Below are 25,867 nucleotides of genomic sequence, written 5' to 3' on the forward strand. Positions count from 1 at the left end.
GAAACGAACACCGGTCAGCATGAACGAAAGAAGACCTCCCGGGGACGGTGGCCCAGGTGAAACGGTGAGACCCTTGCCACGGAGGAGGCATTTGACCTAATGTCCCTCCCCATTCTCGGGGAGGGTTTCCAAACTGCCAACAAGTGATACTTTCTTGCTATAATCTTAAACTTTACTCCGTGAAAATCAGCAGATTCCCTAATGGCCCCCACGTCTGTGAGCCACACTGCAGACACACAGAAAACACTTGGGCAGGAGCACCCCACCCCCAAGAATGTGCTTTAGTGGCCGTGCGCGCCCGTGGCTCACTTCTCCTGAGTTCTGACGCCGCACTGCCTCTGCTCAGTCTTTGCCCCAACACTCAGCTGGCCGTGAGGGCTCTCAGCATGCAGGCTGAGCGGTTGAACGGGCAGACACGTATAGGTTCACGCGCTCCTCACAGCCCGCTGATGCCCGGAGGGCTTGTTACTTTCCCGTGACAAACTCACACGGCGCTAGTGACCACTGCCCAGCACACACGTCCATGGAGCAGCGGAGCGGGGACAAAGGCCCCTGGGAGTGACACTTGGTCACAGCACTTAGTACGCAGGGGTGGGCAAAAGTAGGTTCGCAGTGTTGAATATGCGAAAGGGACTCTGATCTTGTATTATTATTTATTAATTATTCTGTCATTTATCGGTATTATGTGAGCCTACCTTTGCTCACCCCCAGAAAGAAGTATCATAGACACAAATTTAGTGGGTTTTCAGTCACACATTCTAGTGGCGTGTGTTCCCATTTATCCTTATATGAGGAAGGTGATGATCACCCAGGGCAATGTTATCAGGCAAGCCGATTCTTGTTCTTGAAGCCGAAAGTGTGTAAGGCGGTTGCATTTGTTAGACGGGATTTCTGGGAAGGCTTCCCTCAGGTGGACGGCGCTGCAACACTGCGAAATTCATACGTGTACGCGTGTCGGGTGTCTGCACAGACATGCCAGCCTCACTGGTCCTTGTATCAACCACTGTGGTTATTGCGAGGTTGTTTTTAAAAACCACCCCGATTAAATGACGGCACTTCCTCTAATCTACATCCTGTCTCACATCACTGATCGTATGTCATTTAGAAAAAGTAGTAGCAGAGGAGGTTATACCCCGATGGGAGGTCTTTTCCTACACACACACACACACACACACACACACACACACACACACACAAATGACTTTCTTATAAGTAAGATGAAGGTAACAGACTTGGCGATTTTCTGTGATGGATGTATCTTTAAATACTCAACGTTCCGGAAAAGTTAATTTTCCACGAGAGGAACTGTAACAAATTCCAGTATTTTTGTTATAATTTTAGTCCCATCAACGGCAAACCAAATAGGAAATATTTAGAATACATTCTTCAGACAGACACTCAGGAGCATTATGATGCAATGTGCACACACATCTCCCAGGGCCGAGGTGTCACTGTACCCAACCGAGCGGGAGGACCCAGTGGGAGCTGAGGGGCCTGGGTGGGTGGGGTGCGTGGAGGGAGCAGCTGAGCTGGAGGAGAAGGAACCAGCCAAGGAACAGAGAAGGCGCTGCTCCACAGGTTGTGAAGGATGAAAAGTGGCATATTTGGGGCCTTGGCTATGGGGCGCTACAGGCGGGAGAGTTCAGGGATGAGCCCCAAACGTGGATGCGAAAGAAAGAAAGGGGTATTGTCTGTCCGTCCGCATCCCGGGAGGCGTTCTCAGAGAGGTTACTTAAAAGCTTCAAGTGGGACTAAGCAGCGTTGTCCTGTCTGTTCCCCTTTTCGGAGGGGGGGGTCCTCTTCACTTCAGCTTCATTAGGCTTTAATCAGAGAGCCTGCGAATGATTTGGGGTCAGACTAGAATTCAGTCCAAAATGCCACTCAGACCCTCTAGGAAATTCTCTGGAGGAAGTGGACGCAGATAAAATCCACAAATGCACATGAATCCACCATCCTGTGTTCAAAACCCCGGGCCCCCACGGGTGTGGTGAGGACTTTGCCCATTACGGTCTCGGGCAGAACTCTTCGCTGAGGTGCGCCAATGTTTCTGCCTCGAGACACTTCACATTCTAAACCACCAAATGGAATAAACGGTCTCGAAGTGGCCACCCAGGAGACCGGAGTAGGACATGGCCACCGAATGAATTTCTGCAAACGTGGGGCCCCGTTTTGCTTCTCAGAGCCTTGCAGATGTGGGCTTGGGGATGGGGGGTCAGGGGCTGTTTCAGACTTTCCAGGGACGCTTTGCTCAGAACTGGAAGGTAGTGACCGTCCCTGGTCTGGAGAGTCAGTCTTCAGAGACTCAGCTGAAAATGCCAAAAGAAGGCGCCTCCATGGTGGGCAGCCTCCGGGAAGTGGGGAAAGAGCAGCGTATCCAAGCAAGCGGGAAGACAAACGCACCCAAGACAAGCTGGTGGAAAGGCGAGCGACACAGAGAGATGAAAGGTTAAGAGATTTTGTAAAATGGAGAGAGAGAAAGCCAGCAAATAGGCCGGGGGTGCACTAACAATACAAGGAAAACAGAAACTAGCAGGCGAATCGGGAAAGAACAAGCCAAATGGCCAAGAAGAACCTGAGATTAGTAACGGCTGAACCTTGCCGGTAATTTAAAAAGCCAATGACAACACCAAGGGAGCGTTGCTTTCTGCTCATACTCGATCCAGAGACGTCCTCTACACTGTTATTTTCTTGGTCAGAAGTAAACACTCCCATGCGGCTGCTACAAGAGCAAACTGGTGTGACCTTCCTGAGTTTTGAAAAAATGTTTTTCAAGCCCTAGAAACGCATAAGTTTGCAGGAGCGCGTCCCTCATAAATAACTGGATGTCCTGCCACAAGAGTGTGACTGCAGCGATTTTCATGCAGGGCAAAGCCCCGCGGGACCGACCGGCGCAGCAGGAAGGGGCTACGGTGTCGGGACGGGGCCACCCGGCCCTGTGGTAGCGAACAAGGGTGACACGGAAATGCTCACTGTCCGCTGCCGCGGAGAACGTGCAGGTTCCGGAATAATCAGCCAGGATGCGACCACTTCGAACATGGCTGAGCTCGACAGGAAACAATCAGGAAGTTTCCTCGTGCAGGTTCAGGTTCATAGGAATTGCCCCTGGGCACAAAGAGGGCAGCGTTTTCCTCTTTTTCCTAACTGCAGCTTACGAAACTTCTGCAGAAAACATGTATGTTTTGAGTGAGGAAAACGCTGAGAAAATACAAGAGTGTCTCCAGTCAGCAGAACAGAATCCACGTGAGGGCTAAGTCTCGATCAGCCAGGCCCCAGCGGACCAGGTCCTTCCAGAGGCCACGGGCCACGTTCCTGGGGGGAAATGTCTGCAGTGCAGTGAAAAACTAGCGTTTGCTTCCCCCCAAATACGCTCTTTCTGTGACGTGACACCGGTGTGGGGAGGCAGGTCTGCTCGCCAGCATTCCTGATACAAAGTTGCCTGCAAGTGACGGTAGCTTGTCCTTGACCTGACACTGAGGACCGCAGACGTGTGAGCTGTTTTCGGTGTGGAGGACGGGCTACCTAGTCAGTGGCCAAAATCAGCTCACCCAGAGAAGGGCCGAGAAAAGACTGCAGCTTAGTTGGAAAGATGAATGATTTTACACTTAAGTGTTTAAGGGAATGTCAATTGAGAAATCACTTTAAAGAGATTAGCGGTTAGTGGCATTGCTTTGGAATGTCCTTCTCCATGCGCTGAAAACCCTGCAAAATGGGGATTAACACGGGCCTGTCCTACTTTAAAAGCAGGACAGCGGTTTAGGAGCTGGGCTGCCTTCACAGGCAACCCCGCACTTTAACAAAGGAACACACACAAAGCCGTCCCGGTGACCCCGCGTGGAACGCAGTGCTCTCAGCGGGTCTGCAACGAGGATGCGCCCCCGAATGTTAAACGAGCAGACGCGGGTGTTTCTGTTGAGAGGCTGAGCGCACAGAAGGGGCCCGTCCCTGCCGCCTGTCCCTCTGTCCGAGAGGTCCTCCGACTTCCCCGTGACAGGCCAGGGGCCTCGAGTCTCAGCCCCTCGGGAGCACAGAGCATTTCTCCACGGCTGTGTCCCTGAGGGCCCGGCCCGTTAAATCACGAACCCGCCCGGTCACCCAACGGGAAACGGCCACTGACCGTGCGCCCGTCATTCGTTGTCGCATTCGCTCTTCACGGATGGATTGACTCTCACGCGTCAGACGTTTTAAAGACATACAGACTCAGCTGTGACAGTCCATGACGACGACGAAGTTGGGGGCGTTCCTTTGTGAAATTAAGATGAAATGCTTCCCACAGGTGTGCATGGTGAAATAGTTAATTGGATGAAGGGGCAGTCTACATAAAATTACTAGTTTATAGAAAAATATGCATTGGCTTAAAACCGCATTGGCGACAGAATACCTGGGATCGTTATTTAATTAAAGTGCAAAACCAACCATCACCCTTTTGATAAGGTCACACTATGAAAACTCTAGTGAATTTCGAAACAACTTTCTCCTTTTATCTTCATTTTGACGAAGGCAGTATAGTCCCCAGTTTTCAGAATTCTATTAAAATGTAGAAATATAGGAAAACCATGTAAAAGGAGAAAGTGCTCTTTACTGAGTACGTTTTGCCTACAGGCAAGTTTGTATATTAAAAATGAGAATAGCAACAGTAGGGTTATGCATTTTTAGCCTCCAAAAAGTTTAAGTTACAGTAATTGGGTTGATCCTTATTTTTATAAGATTAGTTAAGGAGAGGGAGTGTTAGATACATGTCCATTACTGTATATTAAGTTGACTCCTTTCTTTATTTCGCCTAATAAAATAAAGTTCAAAGGTATGTCAAGATAGGCTCAGAGACCCCGGGGACAAGGAAGAGCCCCCGAAGCAATCTTTCTGAAGAGAGGACACCTTCGCAGGGCAGGGCTACCCACAGCCTCGTCCGCCCCAAGCTGAGCGGTTCCCCTGCTGCTCCCCACGGTACCTCTGCAGGTGGGCGGGTCCGGCTGCCAGAAGAAGCGGGTGTTCAGCTGCACACACGTGATCTTCTCCTGTCCTTGGAGCTGATACCCAGGGTCGCACTGGAAGGTGACGGTGTCCCCGGGCTCTCTGCTGTCGCCGTAGCGGGTGCCGTTTTGGGGCACACCTGGGTCGTTGCAGGTGGACGCCACCGAGGCTGCAAGGATGAGACAAGGACAGGTCACATGATCGGAAAGCGGGCTGGCCCATGCTCACTGATGCCTGGCACTCTCAGTTGGTGTGGTGAGTCATTTGTCCACGTAGTATCTCACAGAAAGGGTTTATTTTCCCAAAGATATAGGCGCTAAGAGGCGTCTTGATGACCTTACTTGGAACAGATTCCAGCAAAGTCTTGTTGGAAATGCCGCCGATTACGGAAAATACCAAGAACTTCATAAGGCTAGAGTTGTCTCTCTCTCTCACGCACACACACACTCCCCTCGGAGGTTTTGTTAGCGTTATTCAATGAAAACGTGCACCACAACCTAAACGACTTCGAGCACACCGACCACCGGGAACCGTGAGTAAAATGAAAGAGAACAAATGGCCCCAAGATCTGTGCCCTCCAGGGTGCCACCCGGCTGAGGGGACCAGTGAATCACGGTTAACGTGATGATGGAAGACAGACGGAGGGGACCGCAGGTGCGTCCTGACCAGGGTGCTGTAGTCTTCACGGAATCACTAATAAATCATGTGATGACCCTAATTTAGCAAAAGCTCTGGCAATGACGCCTTCTTTGTCAATAGAAGGGTTAGGGACTTCAGCTCAGGCCAGGAGAGGCAGCCCCTCCAAACAAGCTGGGAGAGAGTTTTGGGCACCAGGGGCGTTGGGAGATAGGGCTCTGGCAAACACATGGAGAGCGTGTGGTGACCCGTGCACCTTCAATCCCATCACACGGGCGGCCACCAACTCTGCTCCGGTCCCGTACCGTCACCAGACTTTGCAGCCGAACCCTAAATCCCATGTCAGGGCCCGAGGGCCCGGGTGGTTTTCTACAATTTCGGCAGCTGCTGTGGGTTAGACTACGTCGCACTGAACATTAGGACCCAAAACGTAGAAGTCTTTTTTCCTTTCATTTTTCTTTTCAACTAGAATCGTGAGCTCTCTCTTCCTCGTCCCTGCTGAAGGGACAGATGCTCACTTTTTCCCTGCGGCACGCCCCTGGGAGTAGAGCACCAGGGTTCCCCAGAGACAAGGGACTTCGAGCATCACCCCCCACCCCCCACTCCCTACCCACCACCCCCGCCATCATTCTGCCCATCTTCTCACTTGCAGACCTGCAGTTAGGGGTGGTGGGCTTTGCCTTCTGTGTTCTGAGTTTTCTGCTTTGTTTGGTTGGGAAGCCCTGGGGCAATGTTATGTGTTTGCTGAGATAGAAGCAATTTATTTAAATGAAAACTCAGGAGGTGCAGAAAGAACAAGCCCTACTCTGGGCTCTGCAGAGACTTTTCACCTGACAGTGAAGGCCATGGGCAAACAATATGGGACAAAAGAAAGCGCTGAAATTGCAGATGAGCCGGTAAGTGTCCTAAGAAAGTGTCTTCTGGTTGCCACACCCAGGACCCTGTGGCTGGTGCCGCGCAGCATGGAGCGGGGTGGGGGGTGGGGGCAGGACGGGGCGGGCCCACTCACTGGAGAACTGCACCGAGAAGCCGGACTTGCTGATGAAGAAGTCGCTGTCGAACTGCAGCGTGAGCGAGTTGAAGGTGCTGTGGATGTCCCCCGGCAGCGCCGAGCCGCTCCACTCCTGCAGCAGCACGTCGCTCTCCACCGGCCCGTCCCACACCTTCAGGATGTCGTGGTTGGTCTCCGTGTCGAACACGATGAAGTGGAGGCTGCGGAGAGAACACAGCTTGCAGAGGTCACCCCACGGGACACCTAGTGCCCAGTGTGGACACCAAAGTGCGTACTAGCACACAGGCTTAACCACACCCACTGGCTTAACCCTGCCCACCGGCCTAACCACGCCCCCTGTCTTAACCCCTCCCACTGGTTTAGCCCTGCCCACTGGTTTAACCCTGCCCACCGGCTTGACCACACCCACTATCTTAACCCCTCCCACTGGTTTAACCCCACCCACTAGCTTAACTCAGGGCGTCTACCTGACCCGTGGGTGGGGGTCAAGCTACAGCGCCCTCAGTACACTTATGCAAGCAAAGGGGACACCCACCTTCCGGCAGAACCATGGGGGGCCTGCGATGGAGCAGAGACCACCTACCGAGCCCTGTGCTGAGCTCCTTTTAGGGGTGAAACAATGCCCATGGAGGCTGTCAGCTCTTTCCACCATTCAAAGCTTCCCTCCCCCCCCACACCTCAAGGTCAAGTGTGACAGGGCTTGCCTTAAGCTCACCCGGCAGGTTTTTAACTTTGTGTCGCTGTTGTTCTTGTGCTGCCCACGAGGTGGCAGCGTGCACGCCGGGAGAAAAGGCGGAGGGAGGCCACCGCTCCAGGAAATCGCCAGCCTGCCTCTGATCTGATCTCATGTTGCATTTGCTTCTATCAATTTCACTTTCAGAAAAATGCGTTATTTGAAATACCAATGCCAAGGCGGAAAGCTATACTATAAACTCTTCCCTTCACAAAATGTAAAAGACTTCTAACACAAAGGAAGAGATGTGTAATATAAACTCCTTCCTTTATGAAATTTAAAACACTTTTATTAGATTTACAGATCTTTTCTGGAAGAACTTAAAAATCTCTGACTGAGGAAGGTCCTTGCCAGAGGAGGCAGCAGAACCCAAGTCCTGTTCACGGCAATTCGAGTAGATCAGAGAGGAGCTGAAACACCAACCAAAACCTGTGTTTCCTGAGTGTGTCGGTTTATCGTTTTTAGTTACTGCTCGACTCACAAACTTGGAAGGCAGATTAGAAAATCAGAGTGGATGGCATACAAAAGCCTGTGCACATGCCTGAATTAGCTGTTTTGTGTGTATTACGTATTCAAAAATATCTATCTTACCCTGTATAAAGTATAAAATAGGCAGTTTATTTTAAAATGTTCAACATGAGATCTTTTTACTATTGAGAAAAGAACAGAGTGTAGCCCCACGTTAACATTCTACCCTATTTGCTTCAGATCCTTTTAAAGAATAAAACCCTACAGATACAGTCAGACGCCCCTCCCCACTTAGCCATGTGTCCCCCGTCACCCACACTCTGCACCAGGGAGACAGTTTCATTCATATTTTCGTGATGTTCAGACGGCTGTGCGCCCGTATCCCCCCCAGTGGGGCGCAGGCCTCTTTCTTTTGTGTATTTAACGATAATTACATATTGGATGTGGTTTGGGCCTGTGCTGGTCTCATTTTCCAGCTGCTTTTTATGCTCAGCATTATGTGAGATTCCTCTACCCTGAAAAATGGCACGTTGGGGGTCGTCACAAACAGGAAATGAAACAAAGAGTGCTATTCGCGTTGTTACAGGAAAGCACGCGGGAGTGAAGAATTATTCTGCGGAGTCCAAGCCAACATCGAGACACACTAGGTAAGACCTCGGCGAACGGGACGATGCACCTGTCAGGGATGTGCAGTGTTGCAGGCGAAGTCGGTTTCCTTAAATTCACCTGTTGAAGGAGCAGCGTGACTCCAACAGAGATCCTGGCGACTCCTCTCGCCAAAGTAACGCACACCTGTGAGATTCACGCGGAAACGCAAAGGGCCAGGAAGAGTCACGACGACCCAATGCTAAAGGTCAAAGGTACGAGGTTCCACGACCTATTTCAAAGTCAGTCAGTAATAAACACAGAAAGGTCTATGCTGGATGGACAAATCGACCCACGAAATTAAGTTCAGAAATGGACCAAAGTGTATGGAATTCCTTATGGGAAAGGTCAGAGAGCGGTGCAAAGAAAACTGAGTTTTCAACAAGTGGACAATTAAATTTTACCCTGGACAAGATGAAATTGCTTGCCTCTTCCCCGTACCGCACACAAAAGTTAATTCCAGAGGGACTGGAAACACAGATGAGGAAGGTAAAATAAATCTATAAAAAAACAAACTAAGATAATACCGTTACAACTTTGGGGAGGCAAGAGGTTTTGTTTTTGTTTTTTTAAATCTGGACACAAAACCACTCAGAACATTCCCAATAAAATATCTGATGTTACCTAATATAAGTACCCATAAGCGACCCACAAACTGTAAAAGAAAATGTATCGAAATAAATTTGACTCACTGACGTAAGGGCCTAGATGCATCGAAAGACATCGTTCTGAGGCTGAAATGGCTGACCGTGGAGTGTAAGAAGATGTTATATATTCTTATATGTGTTATATATTATACATAAGTGTTATATATAATCCACAAAAGACTGTACACAGATGTGCAAACACTTTGCATGACTCAAAAGTAAAAGACAGACAGCCCAGTTCAGACAACACGAGCCTAAGTGTCCAGCACCCAATTGATAAAAGAGGATATTCCCACGGCCAGTCAACCTGTGGCGAGTGCTGGCCTGGGTCAGTCATGGGGAAACGCGTGGACCCCGCCCACCCGCCGGCACCTGGCTTATATGGAGACGACAGCCCAGGCCATGTGCCGTTGGAGGGGGGCACCCGACAATCGTCGGCACTGTGATGGGTATGCACCCGGGGCCAGCACCTTGGACACTAAGTGACAGCACCTGCGGGGGCCGAAGGAAGGGTTCTCCATCACCCACAGCTCTCGCGCCTTCACACATGATTCTCAAACCCATGCGGTGCCGGCAGCACCGTTTGCAGTGTCCCCAGAGAGGATTAAAGTGTCCACATGTCCGTCCACACCCGGGATGGACAAGCGAGTCACGGAGGAATAGCCCGCTGTGTCACTGGACATGAAGGCCGAGGGGATGAAGACACCGAGCTGCACAGTTCCACTCAGAGAGGTTCAAAGCCGGCCCACCTCCCCAGAGCCAGGGCAGCGGTTATCGTCGAGGAGACAGGCTGTGGACGGAGCGCAGAGGGCGCATCTGGTTCTGGCCAGGAAGCCTGCTGTTCTGAGGACGGGCCGTGCACATACATGTCACATGTCAGCGAGAAACCTACCTGGACGCACAAACGCACATGCACCTGCTGCCCTGGGTTTTGCTGCTTTGGAAAAACTCCCATGACACCCACAAAACGCAGAGAGAAAGACGTCAATGGGAGAGAGAGACATGGATTGCTCAGCTGCCTCCTGTTTGTGCCCCCCCCCCAGGGATCGAACCTGCAACCTGGGTGTGTGCCCTGACCAGGGGGTGAAGCCACAACCCAGCGAGCCACCCAGCCGGGGGGCTGAAATGTCTACTTTACTAAAGAAGCTTAAGGCTGCCCCTCAGGGTGGGAACAGTGGACAAGAATCCCCCCATTCAGGACACTCAGTGGGCAGGCTGGTGAAGTGGGGGGTGGGGGTGAACACAGGGAGCGGCGGCTGCGGCGGGTGCGCAGTGGGGTCAGAAGTCTTCGGAGGAGGAGATCCTGAGAAGTGAGGACCACGGGAGTATGGGAGGAAGGGCAGCCAGGGAGGCCGGAGGGGTGCCCTGGACTCGTGGTAAGGACACCACAGAGCCCCGGCTCAGGACGCAGAGAGCTGAGTGCTAGGGGGTGCTGTCCAGGGAAGATGACGCCTGCTTTTCGCACGGGATAACGAGAAGGATGTTTCTGTTGAGGGGTTGACATTTCCACTGACTGAGTCCTGGGAGATGGGGGGACTTGCAGGGGGACAGTGGGGAGAAATGGGGAGGACGGGTCAAGAGAGATGGGTGCTTCTTGGTGCTGACACAGAGCACATGCAGGTGGGCACTGCAGATAAACTAACTCATAAGGGCTCAGCGAGCCAGATGCAGAGGGTGTGATGTTCCCAGAGGGAGCCCCGCGGGCAGATTAGCGAGGACTCCGTGAGCCGGAGAAGGTAAAGAATGGATTTGGAAAGGTCAGTCGGGAGAAGATTACAGTGGAGGGGAGTGAGGTGCAGTCCCAACTGGAAACGGCAGATAAGGGGGAAGCAGAGATAAGTTCAGCATCCCGAGCTTGGCTTTCCCACACAGCTGATGTTGCCCACCGTCTCTCATGGAGAAACGGAACTCGATCAGCCCTCAGGACACTGTCAAACACCCATGATATCGCGATATGTTTGAAGTTGGGAGAAGACTGGAGGTTGGGGAGGGGGAAAGAGGAGAAGTAAAATCAATACTGAAAGTTAAAATCCCCCAGGAGGAGGAAAGGCGCCCCAGACCCAGGGCGTGAGGCAGAACCAGGGCTGCAAGACCCAGGGTCCTAAGAAGGAGGCCGTGGGGTCTGGGCATCTGGGTGGCCTTCGGCGTCCCCGGAGTGGGATGGAGGTGACACCCATGTCCCCGTCAGCTGTTCTACTGTGATTCTATTTCATTGTAATTCCAGCTTCACTTCCAAGGCCAGCAATTTTCCCTTCCTCACCCTTGTGCCAATTCTCCTTGTCATCGCCTGTGTTTACAAAGTGTCAGCTGGGTTTCTCCCTGGCGGACGGGGAGGTGACGCTGCTGTGTGTGCGTGAACCGAAATGACCTGTGATGGGGCTCTGGGAGAAGACTCGAGCCCGGCCAGGGCCCGGGATATGCCTCTGTGACAGGGGCAGGGACTTGGGGACTGAAGGCCTAGGACAAGCTGGTTCCTCCTGCTGTCTCTCCGAGCTCACCTACAATAGTGACTGCAATGTCACACGTGTTGTTGGGGGACTGGTGCCGGTGAGACCATGTCGGTGTCTCAGTTTCATGGTGCCACGTGGCTGGTTAGGGACCCCGAGCCCAGCGGTGGGTCCTGCGGCCACAGAGGGACTGGAGTCCAGCCATGACCCTGGGCAGACTGCCTGCTGCTCCCGCTCCCTTTCTTTTCCTGGCTGGACGTCTCTCCCTGGGGACTCCCTCATCTCTGCAGGAAGGCAGGAGATGTCCCCTCCCGGCTGCAGTGGGACAGGAGAGTCTGGGAGGCTTTGGTGCCTGGCCCGGCCTGCCTGGGACGCCAGCTCAGGCACCAGCACTGGTACCAGCAGGAGGCTCCGCACGGAGACTGTGATGACGCCTGACCAGGAGCACCGCACGCTAGCGTTTTCTCCCAGGGACCTGGAAGTGTGATCAGTGTAAAGGAATGCACGCCTAGATCCCTGAGCCAGCTTGTACACCATCTCTCTACAGCCCCGTGTGGCTGAAGACAAACTCAGGGCCCCTGCCGGGGCCACCAGGGCTGGTCCTCTTTTCACTTTCTAAGTCGGCAGGGGGACCGCTGTGACCAGCGAGGCCGGTCATTTGTGACAGGCCGTGATGTTTCGGTGCCACACGAACCCTCCTAAAGGACTTCCCCTTCACCGGCCTCCGAAGGCCACATGTGGATGACAAGCAGAAAGAGGTTCCCTGTCTGTTTCCTGGCCAGCCATACTTGCTAAGAAGCCATCAGAACCAGGGCGACACGCCCACAGACCTCTGGGTCAGCCACAGCTGCGCCCAGCAGGGCCAGGCCGGGTCTCAGGGACGCGAGCACATGTGACTCACACTGTGGCTGGATCTACTGGGCTGGTTTCAATTACATTCAGCTCAGGGAACCGCTTTACAGCCTCCCTGTGAAAGCCGCAAACTCCCTCCAGACCCCAGCGCCCAATAACGAGTATTTTGGGGTCTTCTGTTACCTCGAGTAAAAAGTTACACAAAACGCAATCGGAAATCGCTCTGGGCCTCAGGGAAACTGAAGTCGGCCGGAGAAAGACAGACGTGCTGGAACTAGCCCCTCGCCTTCACGGGGCTCCTGGTGCTTACTCGCGTTTTTGAGAGAAGAAAACATTTACAGTAAAAAAAAATCATAGTGTGAATGTATAATAGTGAGTTTTGTTTATATTAACAATGTTTTATACTTTAATCCCTGGACTCACGATTATATAAAGGACATATTTTGCTCCTCATTTTCAAGCAAAGAGTGAAAGTAACGTATCGGCTCCCTCACCACCGAAACGACCAAACCTCATCAGTGACCGAGTCAACGAATGCCGGAGCCAAGACTAGACCCGTCTTTTCCCAGCATTTGTGCCACTTTAGGCCTGCAGCACCATTTAGGTGTCTTTCCGTGTAATTTTCCAAACCAGCGTACTCAAAACCAGTCTCTAGTTCATGGACGGGAGACAGCCCCTGGACGCTTTGGGATGAAGCTGAGCATCCATCGAGCAAGTGAATTACCAAAACCAGTGCCGGCTTCTCAACTTCCTCACCAGAAAGGACTTGATGCCGTAGGTTAAAAAGATCTGGTGACGAATTTGGTAAACTCTCATATTGGAAAATATGTAACAGAAGAAGAAGAAAAAAATCCTGGGATAGGAAATTGGTGGAACAAGGTTGCTTTTGTCCTAGAATGTTAACGGTTAAATATCAAAGTCAGTTCGTGATGCGAAAGTTATGCATTTTTATTATCTCAACTCATTATTTATTGATTTCTTTCCTCTTTTCTTATTAGGATGTTAATGAAACATCAGATGCACCTGTCGCGGGGAAAGCCTCATCATTCTGCATTTAGAGCATCTCGCTCCTTCTGACTCTCGGAGAACAAGCCACCAGGGACCTGGTGGGAAAAGAACACCAGAAGTGCCTGGGAAGATGGTGCACCTGTTTCCATAAAGTCACGAATCGGATGATTCCCAGGGTTTTCCAAAACCAGGCCCACGTCACGGCTTATGTTTACTCAGACGGAGCATTCGGGAATTCGAAGTTGAGAACTGACATTTAATTTTATTTAGCTCCATGGACAAGAGACCCCATTCATGCTCATGAAGAATACAGAATATTACATCCTATTGCTCAAATATGCCTTACTTTTGTCCCGAAAGATCTAAATACACAATCATTTCTCTTAATTAACGACCCAAATTCAATATTATAAAATAGTATTTTGCACTGAATATATATATTTGAGTTCCTTCTCTCGCCCCTGGTAGGCCGTGAGGCTCTCCCTTAGGTTTGAAAGTGAGGACACTGTGCCATGTGCCTTTAACCCAATGGAAGGTGTGGATGGGACTGGGGTAGAACAGGGGCTGGTGACTCCTGGGGAGGTGGCCGCCACAGGAAGGGGCCACAGTGGCGTGGGACAAAATATACATCTCCTCACTCCACTCTTCCCACCTTCTTTTTACGCAGTCAAACAGCGTGATGAGTCTGCGCCTGCTTCACACGCGTCACTAAGTTCGCTGGGTGCCCCGGCGGGGAAGGACAGCGGGCACCACCTTGGGCAGGTCCCCACCCACCCACCAGCCTGAGAACAAGGCTCCTGGCTTCACCTCCCACTTCCTTGCAACGTCCTGGATGAAAGGAAGGGGTTGGAGGCCGGGTGGGCTCAGTCTCCGTGGGTGCAATGGCAAAGGAGGGGTGCGAGGGTCGGAGACTTGGGGGCGTGGGCTGTGGGGGAGGGGTAGGCAGAGTTAAAGGAAACAAATGTTGTGGAGAGATTTCAGGCCACCGCTGATGACAGAGTTCACGGGAGGAGCAAGGGGGTTTAGGGAGAGTTGCTGAGGGCGACATGCTCCCCCCAGCCAGCGGGAGCTGTAAGGGAAGGACCTCCTGTTCACCAGGAGCTGTAAGGGAAGGACCCCCCCTGTCCATCGGGAGCTGTAAGGGAAGGACCCCCCCCCGCCCCCCGTCTGTTGGGAGCTGTAAGAGAAGGACAAGTCGTTTGGAAATGATTTTTTCCTGTAGTTCTTGACACAGCTTCCCAACTGGAACGGGAAGGACTCACTTTAAAAACATGACAGCTGTTGGTTTGCTCAGTGGGTCTTAAAAACTCACCACAGTAACGTAGACCCTTCGGCTGACACGTTCTCTAAAAATGTCTGCAGGAGCCTGTGCAGTCCGCAGCGAGGCCCCGTCGCCCACACACCTTTGGGTGGGAAAGCCGCCCCGGCCTGCCCCACGCTTTCTTGGGGGCCTCACAAGAAGACCTCCCAGCCAGCACGTAAGCCTCTCCCAATGGGACTTCACTTGTCCCCCCACTAAGGGGGTGGGAGGCTTCTCCAGGCCTCCCTATGCCCGTGAGATCAGGGTCTCTGCTCTGGCCAAGGGCACGTTGGCCAATAGGATGAGAGCAGACATTTGCCTGTCACCTCCTCCCAGTAAGGACCTTCCTCTGTGACCAGCCCGCTGACGAAACAGAGACCTGAGGTGGAGAGGCCCCGCCTTCCCGACCACCTGGCTGAGACCCCGCACCTGAGTGAGGCCAGCTGGACCCCGGCCAACCCCGCCCATACCACACCTGCCCGGACAGCCCACCAAGGCTGGGGCACATAGAGAACTATTTGAAGCAACTAAGCTTTGGGGGCCAGTTTGTTATGCAGCAAAAGCTAAATAATGCACTTTCCTTTCTTTTTCTTCATTCTAGGTGGTTGTCATGCATCGCAAGCCTGTGAGCCAATGGAACTTTGCCTGTGCTGTCCCATCGCCTTCCCCCTGGTCCCGGAGAGAGATGGAGAGATGCCTGTCTCCACTGCCCAACAGCAGACACGACTCTCCTAAACCTCTGGCCCGACGGGAGACACCTACCTGATGGTCTTCCCCGGGTCTGCCTCTATGACCCAGGTGCAGTGGAGATTGTTGTCATACGGCGCCGGGTAGCCCGGGGACAGGAGGCGCCCCGAGGCGGCCGCGTGGATCTGCCCGCCGCACTCCGCTGCAGGAGGCACAGAGCAATGGGGGCGGTCACTCCAGGCGCCATGGGCTCTGATGGAGCCCCACAAAACTACACCCATCACATTGGCATGACTTACATTAAAGAAAATCAGCCCCCTCTCTGTCTCTGTCACTTCTCTACTGGTTCCCGAGCGTTACCCAGGGGGAAAGCCACCCCCCTCAAGTAATGAGAGTCGAGAGTATAAAACAATGAAACACCCGTGTTAGAATTCCAATAATTCTCTGCACATCATCTCAATAAAACGGTACTAGAAAACCTGTCTTTTCTACCTAAAAACACCCACACCGATGTTGGGGATACATGAGAAGCCCCGGGGGGGCGGCGGTGGAAGCTGGGGTCCCCACTCACCCACGCAGGACGGCAAGGGCTGGTCCCACACCCGCCGGCCGCCGCTCAGGCAGGTCAGGGTGCTGCTGCCGTGCATGGTGTAGCCCGGGTTACAGCTGAACAGGACGGTGGTGTCCGCGAAGTGGCCTTCGTCCCGGAGCCGGTAGCCGTAGCTGGGGACCCCGGGGTCCTCACACTTCACGAGGTCAAAACCTATGAGGAAGAGGCGGAGTGAGCAGAGGCCCTGCTGGGCGTGTTCCAGCGTCAGCCACCAGGGAGAGAGACCACGCGGCCACGTGCCCTTGAAGGGTGGACAGAAACGACAACTGCAGAGTTAAAACGGGGATGTCGACGGGGCCGTGGGAGGGCTGATTTGTTAACCTCGTGCCGCTCCTGGGGCTTCGGTCCCTTTCTTTGCTCCCCCCGTCTGTGTCTGAACAGCAGGGCTTGTCCCGAAGAACGCCAGGCTGTCATCTCTGACCTACCTCTCCAGCCTTGGTGCCGGGCTCCCCAGGGTGCCCGAAGCCTTTCCTGCCTTCACCTCTCCTCTGCGGCCAATCATGGCCATCCTGATGGAGGGGACCCCCCCGACCCCCCAGACTGACAGGATGCTTCTGCTGGGTCTGCTTCGCCAACACTTGCTCGGGGCCGACATCCAGAACCACCTGTGAGTCCTCGAGCCCCTCCCTCCAGGGCTCCAAGGTGTCTGCATCCGTGGGGAGCTGACACGGAGCCCCCCTTCCCACAGCAGACAGGGCCGCGAGGGTCACCAGCGGCCCCCGGCCTGTGGCACAGGGGTCCGGGATTGTAAGCGACTCCACTTGCAGCAGAAACTCCAGGGCTGGGTCACGATAATGACCTCGAGAAGCTCAGCTCTTAAACTCAGAGCAACAGAAGACGGAAGTGAAGGCGAGGCTCCCACCGCACCGAGAACCCCACGGGGGACCGTGTTTTCAGGCGTGCGGAGAAGACAGTCTCCCAGCCACGTTACTTCTCTCCTCGCATCGTGGGGCAAATTTTGGCCATTTTAGAAGGAGAGCTGGAGATAGAGGCCCTGCCTGGGCTATTTACGCCTATTTCCACCGCACTTTACTCAAAACAAAATAAAATCATTAAAAGTGAATATGCGACTTTTGCCCAGTCTGCCCGTCACATGTGCCTCCTATGAAGGAAACTGCAGCCTGAAACCCACAGGTCACTTCCCCCGGGGGGTCCTCTCCGTGGTCAAGACTGAGCTGTGGGACGTTGTTCGGGACAGAGGGTCCCCTGTGACCACTCACTCTCTGTGTCTGGGGAGGTTTCCTTCCTTAAAGTGCTTTTCTGTGAAGTGTCCGTCTTCACAGCTGCGCCTCGTGACCACTCGGGTCTGTGTGAGAATGTGGATTCGGGACGCCCGGAAGGAGCGAGCACAGGGAACGTCGACCCCAGTGAAACCCCAAGGGATGCTTAAACTGCCACCGAGGCCTGGGGGACAGAGGGGCCCGGCTCCTGTGAATATCCGAGTGCTCTGCTCTGCGGCCCCTGGCGACTGTCAGACATCAGCTGCCAAGCCCACCGGACAAGCTGTAGCCGATGTGGGTCAGCAAACGCCTGGTTACCCAGCCCAGCCGCTGTCTGCACAGGAGGGAGAACGAAGCACAGCCTGGTGGCTGTTACTGACTTGTGTGCCCTTGGAAGGGGCAGGTGTGAGCAGGGCTGCCCGGGGTGGTGGGGATAGAGACCCTCACCCGCCTGGAGCGCAGCCGCTCGTCAGGAGGCCATGGTTTCCGCTGGCCGCACCCGGACAGGGGCCTGCGAAGATTTCACGCATCTGTGCAGCTCAGGGGGAGGTGCGGCAGTGGGACGGAGTGTCAGGGTAGGGTGGGGGGCGGATACGGTGCATGAGACGCTTCATCTCGCACAAGGAGCAGTGGATGAGTGGGGGACACAGAGCAACAGCCTGTGATGAGCACAGAGGATGAGACATGTGGGGGGGCGCATGGACCTCGTCTACTCGCGGTCTTGGGTCCTCTCACGACAGACCTGGGGTGTTGACCAGCCAAGTGGGAAAACCTGGCATTGGCGGCCCTGCTAATAAATCATTAAAGATAAACATGCTTTGCACATTCGGGGACCCTGGACAAGAAAGGCTCCACAAAATCCAACCAGCAGATCAGAGTGACGCCGGGCACAGGAGGTGACCCCCACAGGCGTCAATGGGGACGCCATTGTAACCAGCACATGTTTCTTTCCTCGGAGAGAATTTGTCATCCCAAATGCCCCATGACAGGGGTGGGGGACAGTGCATCTATATGCTTGCATGCTTTGCTGGGCATGTGATTTATCACTCAGCGTAAAAGCTCAGCTCCATGCCAGCAGGGCTGGGTGGGTGAACGCCGCCACCACGTCCCCTGGGCAAGGCTGGCGCTCGGACTGGGAATGGTGAGACACAGCCGTCCGTGCCTGTGTGCGACGCTGAGGCTCATTTCAATTCCTGTTCGGTAAAAAGCGCCTTTGATTCCAATGAACTGTGAAGCTCCTCATGCCTTTCAAGTGTTAATAAAATACACAGAATTCAGTACTCGCCTACACATTTCAAAAAACCCAGTGAACTGGGTTTCCAAATCATGAAAATGAATGCATGCCTTTCACATTTCCAAACTTTCTGATTTTTAAAGACATTGGAAGGATGTAAAAATAGCACTTGATCAGAATACGTAGTGAGTGAAATTCCAGAACGCGTCCAACAAGATTATTTCCCAGACCTGGAATGAAAGCTGCATGGTTTCGGATCCCCCAAACGGGTCCCCAAGGAGGGGGCCCCAGCAGGTCTCCTGAGGGGCCAGCGTGGAAATGTCTAACACATGTTTACACAATTACTATTATTGCTGCTGTATTACATAAAATCCAACACTGAAGCACTTGGGAACGCATAAGAGAGTCACCCCAGTCACAGGAATTCAGCTGGATGACATACTAGCTGAGAACGAACATTTCCAGCAGCTTTGCAGCCAGGAGCCTGAATAACAGAGCAGATTCCGACTAGAAGCAAAGCTTCTTCTCCAGGTCGTGAACGGCTCGTTTATTTGCATTTCCTGTTGGAACCACTTCATTCCTTTAGGTCTTTTCCATGTTGAAGCGTCAGCTGGACACCCCAGCAGTCAGAGGAGAAAGCAGCAGGAGACCAGCACAAGCGATTTCTCACCGTTTCTCTCCATTACTGTGTTCCTGTGCCACAGATCACTCATTTCTCTCCTGAATGGGTCCGTGTCACACGGAAGCCCACAGCTACCTCTAGAAAGTTCCAGAAGAGAGAGCCATTCTATGGGCAATATGTGGCTTCTGGAGTTTTTTACCTGGGCTCCTCACCTGCTGCTTCTCTGACCAAGATGCAACCAAAGCTGCGGAAGCCTCTGGACACCTGTCCTCCGCGGTGGCTGTGTCTCAGTCAGAACTCGAGGCCATGGGGTGTCCAGTGGGGGCCAGGGCATCCACCCAGCTGCAGACTGCACTGACCACACCATCCCCAGCCTCAGCCCACCACGGAGGCATCTGTCCCGCTCAATGCGCTCACCCCTGAATGGAGGAGACAGGCCCCTGAGGGGCGTCATGGCCAGGCGCTGCCTCGGGAAGTCCCCGTGGGTGTCCTGGTCCCTGCACACGGCAGTGTGTCCTTCACCTCACGCCCACCCAGTCCCACCCCTGTGGAGCCTGCACCCAGGAGCTCCCGGCCAGCCGCTACAGTGTTGCCTCCAGCAGCGTTCTCACGGCCGTTATGTCAGAATCAATCATGCCAAGTCCAGGGAGCAGATCCTGACTGCAGCCGAGCCGGCTGCACGCGCCAGACAGACACTATTGTGAGTGGGACAACCCAACACCAATAGCCTGGAGACCCCAGACTCCTCCTGCCTGAAAACCAAGTCCTGCCACTGTCCCCTGCACACCTACCTGCCTCCTGGGCCAAGTCACTGATGACAGCCTCCGAGTCCGTCCAGAACTGCCAGGCGCGCTCAGCTCCCTCCCTGGTCCCTGACCCAGCTGACCCAGGAGCCCAATGGTGAGCAGCCTTCTAACCTTCTACTCGCCGTGGTAAAGTTCACACCCAGGTTCACACCCAAGTTCACACCCTCTAAATAGCGACAGGGTGTGCAGAGCTTTCCAGCTTCACGGGGTCTCAGGACTAAGTGTGTCCAACACCGACAACTCCTCACAGAGAGACGGACACTCTGAGGGACAGCAGGCCAGACCCGGGAGGGCGCGGCCACCCCCACCTGCGACCAAGGTGACCAGCTAGACCCTGGGGGTCCGTGCTTGGCACCTGCAGTTGGGTGGTGTTAGTACATCACTGCAGAGTCCATCACTGCAGAGTCAGGGCAATGGGTGGTGGAATAGTCCCGATTAGCTTTTCCTCCCACCCCTCTAACTGCTCCTGGTGGAATGTAGCAGAGAGGGTTCTCTTGCTATCAGTGTTTTCTGCAACGTGTACTCAGCAAAGACCAGACAAGACCTGAGTGGATGATGTTGCAAAGACCCGAATAGCCTTCAAACGTCCTCACACCAAGATCCAGGCGGCGGAGAGAAATGATAACGGTGACTCTGACTACATCTCACGCCCTCTTCCTCTTCCATGCATCGTTAGGAATGCCGCTGCGCTTGCTGGAGAAACCGAAACCAGAAACACAGCGACCTGTGACCCTTTCTGACAATGCACGCCAACCTCGGAGCCGCTCACCCCCTCACGGGCGACCTTTGTAAAAGCCATCTACGACTCTGATACAATAATTATTGCTTTGTGTGTCCCCTGCAGAAGAATGGAATCCAGTTCTGTCATCGCTCTTCCCATAGGGTGTTCGATTTTCGTAGCATTGGGTGATATCATCCGCCAGCCTGCCTTTTATTTCAGTCAAGTCAAATGCTTTTAGTTTTAATCCTTATAATTAAATTATTTATGTCACCCACTCTGAGGTCCCTTGTCTTTCTCAAAGTGCTGGTAGCCAGCTCTACACCCGTCAAGTCTGAAAGTAGAAAATAAGTAGCAGTGTGTCTCAGCCAACTAGCCAACTGTCACAGGATGGAGGAAATTGTTGCAACGTAAAACAAGTAATCTACAAAACTAAGCCTCCTGGAGAGTAACGCAGAGCATGGAGACGCCCTTCCTAGACAGATTTCCGCAGGGTTTGAGGGTTGCGGTGGTGGCTGGGGGGGGCCACGGTGCTAACTGGGCAAGTCTCACGTCCCTGATGAGTCCTGGTTCCATTGGAACCGCTCCGCCCGGGTGGTGCCCTGTGTGCCAGAGAGGCGGGGACGTGAGGGGCTGCTCGCCCAGCTCTCCCTCCCCAGGGCTGCGGACGCTGAGCAAAGGGGTTAAGAGTCATCTTGTGTCACTTCGCTTTCTCAGAACCGTCATGGTGACTTGCAGCCCTTTCCTCCCTCGAGACATAAAGGGGGTCATGACCTGTAGTTTGGACAGGGGGCGGGAGGGCTTCTGACCCGGCACAGCGGGTCCCCCAAGACTCAGCCCCACACCGCCTTTGACGACCTGCCAAGTTTGGCCCCAAGTGTTTTCTTCATGGACTTGACAGTAAGTCCATATTTACTCTGACGTCTCTCTGAAAGTGGATGCATCAGGGTGTAAGATTCTAATGCAAACCACGAAGTGCGTGTTTGGACTGGGGACTGGCTGTTCCAGGGGCATCCCCAGACCCGGCAGGGCCTCTCTGCTTCCTGAAATGTCCACCCTGATTTACAGAGAACACAGAGTTCTCTCCGGGGCCCCTCCCGCCGCCCATCTCTCCGCCGCCCCTGAATTACCTCACCGGCCTTTTCCGTGGTGATGTTTCCACGGAAAACCATTCTGTGTTGAAGAATGTGTTCTGTACGGTGCGATTCCATAGGCTGTCTTTTCCTGCAGGACCCAAGTACAAATGCGGTTTTCAGAAACTGTACAAGAAGGCGTCAGCTTGTAACCATGTACGGATGTGTGTTGATACATCGATAGAACAGGTTTCCAATCACGTGGCCACACGGCACGTGGTCCTGAACTTGTCACCTCATTGACGGCACAGCTGCCTCTCCCTCTGGTACTACCGTCTGCAGCACCATCGGTTCTGAGCGTGCCCCTTAAAGTCTCACTCAATAGGCACATCTTTTTAAAGCATCGGTTTGAAGCCTAGATGTTAGCTATTATCTTTTGTTAATTTTTAAAAGATTTTACTTATTTATTTTTAGAGAGGGGTAGGGAGGGAGAAAGAGAGGGACAGAAACATCAATGTGTGGTTGCCTCTCATGCGCCCCCTATTGGAGACCTGGCCCACAACCCAGGCATGTGCCCTGACTGGGAATTGAACTGACGACCCTTTGGTTCGCTGGTCGGCACTCAGTCCACTGAGCCACACCAGCCAGGGTGCTATTATCTTTTTTTCCCCTCACATCTGAGAGTTATGATGCTGTGGTTGGAAAGAATTGGTGGGGGACTTGTTTCAACGGTAACCCCCAAAGTGAGAGCACTGTCACCCAGAAGTAATAGGGTGAGCGGCGCGCATCTCGTCCTCTGGGAGCAGATCCTTCTCTGCGGCTGCGCCTTCGCCCTTTCCACGCATCAGCCATCCTCGTGCTGTTCTGCGGACCCCCCACTTCCAAAATGTGTGGAAGCAAAAACCCACTTGGGATTAAACTGGGAGTTTAGATGCGTTTGACGTGTTTTGAAGAAAAGATCTCAGGCTCGTGAGTCACATCCATAGAATCTAAGGTCATTATACTGCTGATTTAAAATGAAACAGCTAGCACGTCACCATGACAGCTAGCGCGGGCTCAGCTCTGGTCCAGGCCTGAAGCTCACCTCCATGTGCTGGAGGGGGTGGGGAGGGACTGCATCAGCATCACCTGGGCGCCCTGAGGGCAGGGAGCAGAGAGTGTGTGGCTGAGGGGGAGGGTAATCGTTGCAGACATCCCAGGGGCACTGGGACGGGCTTCCCCTCGGAAATGGTTGGTCACAGGGGTGGCCTTTGACACAGAGCTGAGCTCTGCCAGCAGCAGTCCCAGGAGGACGAGCTGGCCTGAGAGGCCAGGACGGTGCCCAGCCTGCAGGAGGGGCCGTGATGCGCTGCACAGGGCCCAGGGAGGCCCAGGGGGCTGTGCGTGGGGACAGCCCCACTGCGGGGGAGGGGGAGACTTACACCACACACAAGGAACAGCAGAGGGACGCTGTGTGAGGGCTGAGGGAGACGTTGGGGGCGCGCCCTGGTGCGCAGGCACCTGCGAGGCCGGAGGAAAGGGCAGGGGCAGGGGCGGGCCTGTCTGCAGGCCCCTGGGGCGTGGTCTCAGGGCAGGAAAAGGAACTCGGGATCCTGCCAGAAAGTCACTTGTCCTCAAAAGGTCCTTCCTTCCATGGGGTGCCGAGGACAGATTCCTCCCGTCCAGTCAGGCCTGCTCTGCCAGCCTTCCTGCTGGTCGGAGAGGAGTCACCTGAGGCCCTTTGTCACCCGCCCTGAAGCTCTGAGTCTCTGTACAGGGACCGAGACCCTGAGGGAAGGGACGGATGGGTGGGACCCTGGTGGACACACCAAAGCAGCAGGCGCAGGCTTCGGGAAGCTGTGGGTCCCGAAACCCAAGAACTCCCTGTGGCCACATGGAAAGTGACTTTGCCAGCTGCTTCACCTGCACAGAGTAGGTTCGTAACGGCAACAGAAACGTCTCCTGGAAAGGTGAAAATTCATGTAAATGGAGTTGCGTGTTTCCTTTGTAAAAAGTCCGTATCTGCGAGAGAGCGTGTGTGGACTTATGTGACCCGGTCCTGGGGTTGACACCACGGGATTCTGTCCCCTCCTCTGTGTGACCTGCTTCAAGCCCAGCAGGCACGGCACAGGTGAGCGCAAGCTGCAGCGGCAGGTCCCAAATCATCGATCATGAGTCAGAATGGAGATATGCCTGAGACAGCGTGACTCAGTCCCAACAAGGCCCTTCCAAGGGACCAGGGGTCCCAGAGAACAGTGGGGACCACAGGAGGCACAGCCCAAAGGCCAGGAGAGCCTGCGAGGACCACAAGCGTCAGATGTGTCCAGGCCCAGCCGACCTTCACTGTGACCTGCTGGACCCAGCCTGGCCCTGCCCGGTACCAAAGGTATGTTTTTTTCCATCTGTGTGCATGTGTTGCCTAGCAACAGAAAAAAACACAAAATATAGGCACACCCCCGGATCCTGTGCATCTTATCAGCTGAAGGCAAGAGCCTCCACCAGAGGGAAGGTTCAGATGTAGGTCAGTGATTTTCAGCAATAACGTTTTGTTTTTTTTTAATTAAGTTACGTGCATCGCTTCTTAGACCTAATGCTATTGCACCCAGAACGGATGACAGGATAGTGTGAACGTGACCTTTACACGCACTGGGAAGCCTCAAATCCCCAAATCGTGACTCACTTCCTTGCGATACTTTGTTGTGGTGCCTGGAACCCAGCCCACTGCACCTCCCAGGTCCACCTGTTACTGCCTATTGAAACATTGTCACAGCATTGCCTCATAGTTAACTGCAAAAACAACAAATACTGCCCCCATATTTTTTAGGAATTTAATCTGCTGAAGGATCAATAGCTATCTAAGATCGAAGTCTTGCTCCATAAACCTTTGTTTACAAAGTTGCACATCAATACTTTCGAGTCACACAGGAGACACCAAACCAGGAAGATACTTTTGCCACAATATTAATCTTTGTTGAAACGAAATAAAAACCTGGGGGGCAGACTCAGTGCCAGCTGCTTGTCTTCCTGGCCCCATTTCCCTTTGCCTGGTCTGCAGCCCAGTTGTGAATAATAGTAAAAAGTACCCACTGGAGGAAATGTTACTTTGACACAATTTTTTCAAGAATGCACTGTAAAGACTGAGAGTGTTATAAATGCCTTTTTTTTTTTTTTTTTATAACATGTCCCGCACACATCACAACCAAGTCTGTCTGCAAACCTTCGTTATTGGTCAAGTTAGGTTCTGGAACTTACGTTTAGGGCCTGCCACTTCCTCTGCACAGAATTTCCCAAATGCAGTTGTTTACAAAAAGGAATCGGTAAGGAAATGGACCTATCATTGTGCACTTAAATCTCAATCATTGTCCCAGAAGGTCTCCATCAGAAACAGGCTGACCCTTCCACCCGCTCCACACATGGAATAAGTAACTAGGTGCAGACGGAGGTGACTAACTAAAATCTCAAACCAGCTCTGTACCCCTTAAACTTACACAATGTTCCAACGTCATGTGCCAATTATATCTCTATAAAGCTGGGGAAACAAAGAAACAGACCCCTGACAGATGGGGGGGCACCCAAAGAAAACTGAAATCACACCAGCCTGTGCAAACTGCCCCCCGGCCTGTGCAGAATCAGCAGTCCTCATCAGTCCACGATTCAAGGGCTCCTCCTACCTGTCCCCTCCCAGGTGTGTTTCCAGTCACTGGTTGCTCACGGCATCTCCGCACTGGGTGCTGCAATGTCCCCGCTTGTTTTGGTGCTCGGGGGTGACAAAGCGTAGTGTGTCATCCTTGGCCTGAGGCTGCATTCACACCCCAGCTGCTGTCTCACGTACACTGGTGCATCTAACACCCGTGTCACTCCCCTTCCGCCAGCTTGCTGACAAAATGGAGGTGCCTGACCCAGGCCTGGCTCCAAGTTCCTCCTCCACGAAACACATTGCAGTTCAGCGATTTTCAACTGATGTGCCACCGAATCTTTAAAACACTCAGTTTAATCAGGGCACTGACCTCTTCCCTTACACTGTCAGATAAACAAATAAAAATGACAACAGCCAACACAGTAGCTGTCTGGTGTGAATGAATCAAAATTATGCCTAGTTTTTGTCAGACAGGCAAAACACGTTTTTTCTTTTTCCGGTGTGCCACAGAACTGTGGTAGTTTGCGTGTGCCGTCAGAGGGAGAGGGTTGAAAATCGCTGCTGT

General features: G+C 53.2%; 1 protein-coding gene across 1 annotated transcript in view; it reads right to left on the reverse strand.

The window, feature by feature from the left end:
- Positions 1–25,867, reverse strand: part of CSMD1 (CUB and Sushi multiple domains 1) — a 1,050,215-nt gene that overhangs the window by 118,005 nt on the left and 906,343 nt on the right. The window contains exons 24-27 of the mRNA XM_053916503.2: positions 15,975–16,166; positions 15,479–15,605; positions 6,614–6,816; positions 4,946–5,137 (exon numbers count right to left, since the gene is read on the reverse strand). Of these exons, the coding sequence (XP_053772478.1) occupies positions 4,946–5,137; positions 6,614–6,816; positions 15,479–15,605; positions 15,975–16,166 (714 nt within the window). The remainder of the gene's footprint in view (positions 1–4,945; positions 5,138–6,613; positions 6,817–15,478; positions 15,606–15,974; positions 16,167–25,867) is intronic.

Source organism: Desmodus rotundus, chromosome 13 (assembly GCF_022682495.2).
Source record: "Desmodus rotundus isolate HL8 chromosome 13, HLdesRot8A.1, whole genome shotgun sequence".
In the NCBI taxonomy this organism is placed as follows: domain Eukaryota; kingdom Metazoa; phylum Chordata; class Mammalia; order Chiroptera; family Phyllostomidae; genus Desmodus; species Desmodus rotundus.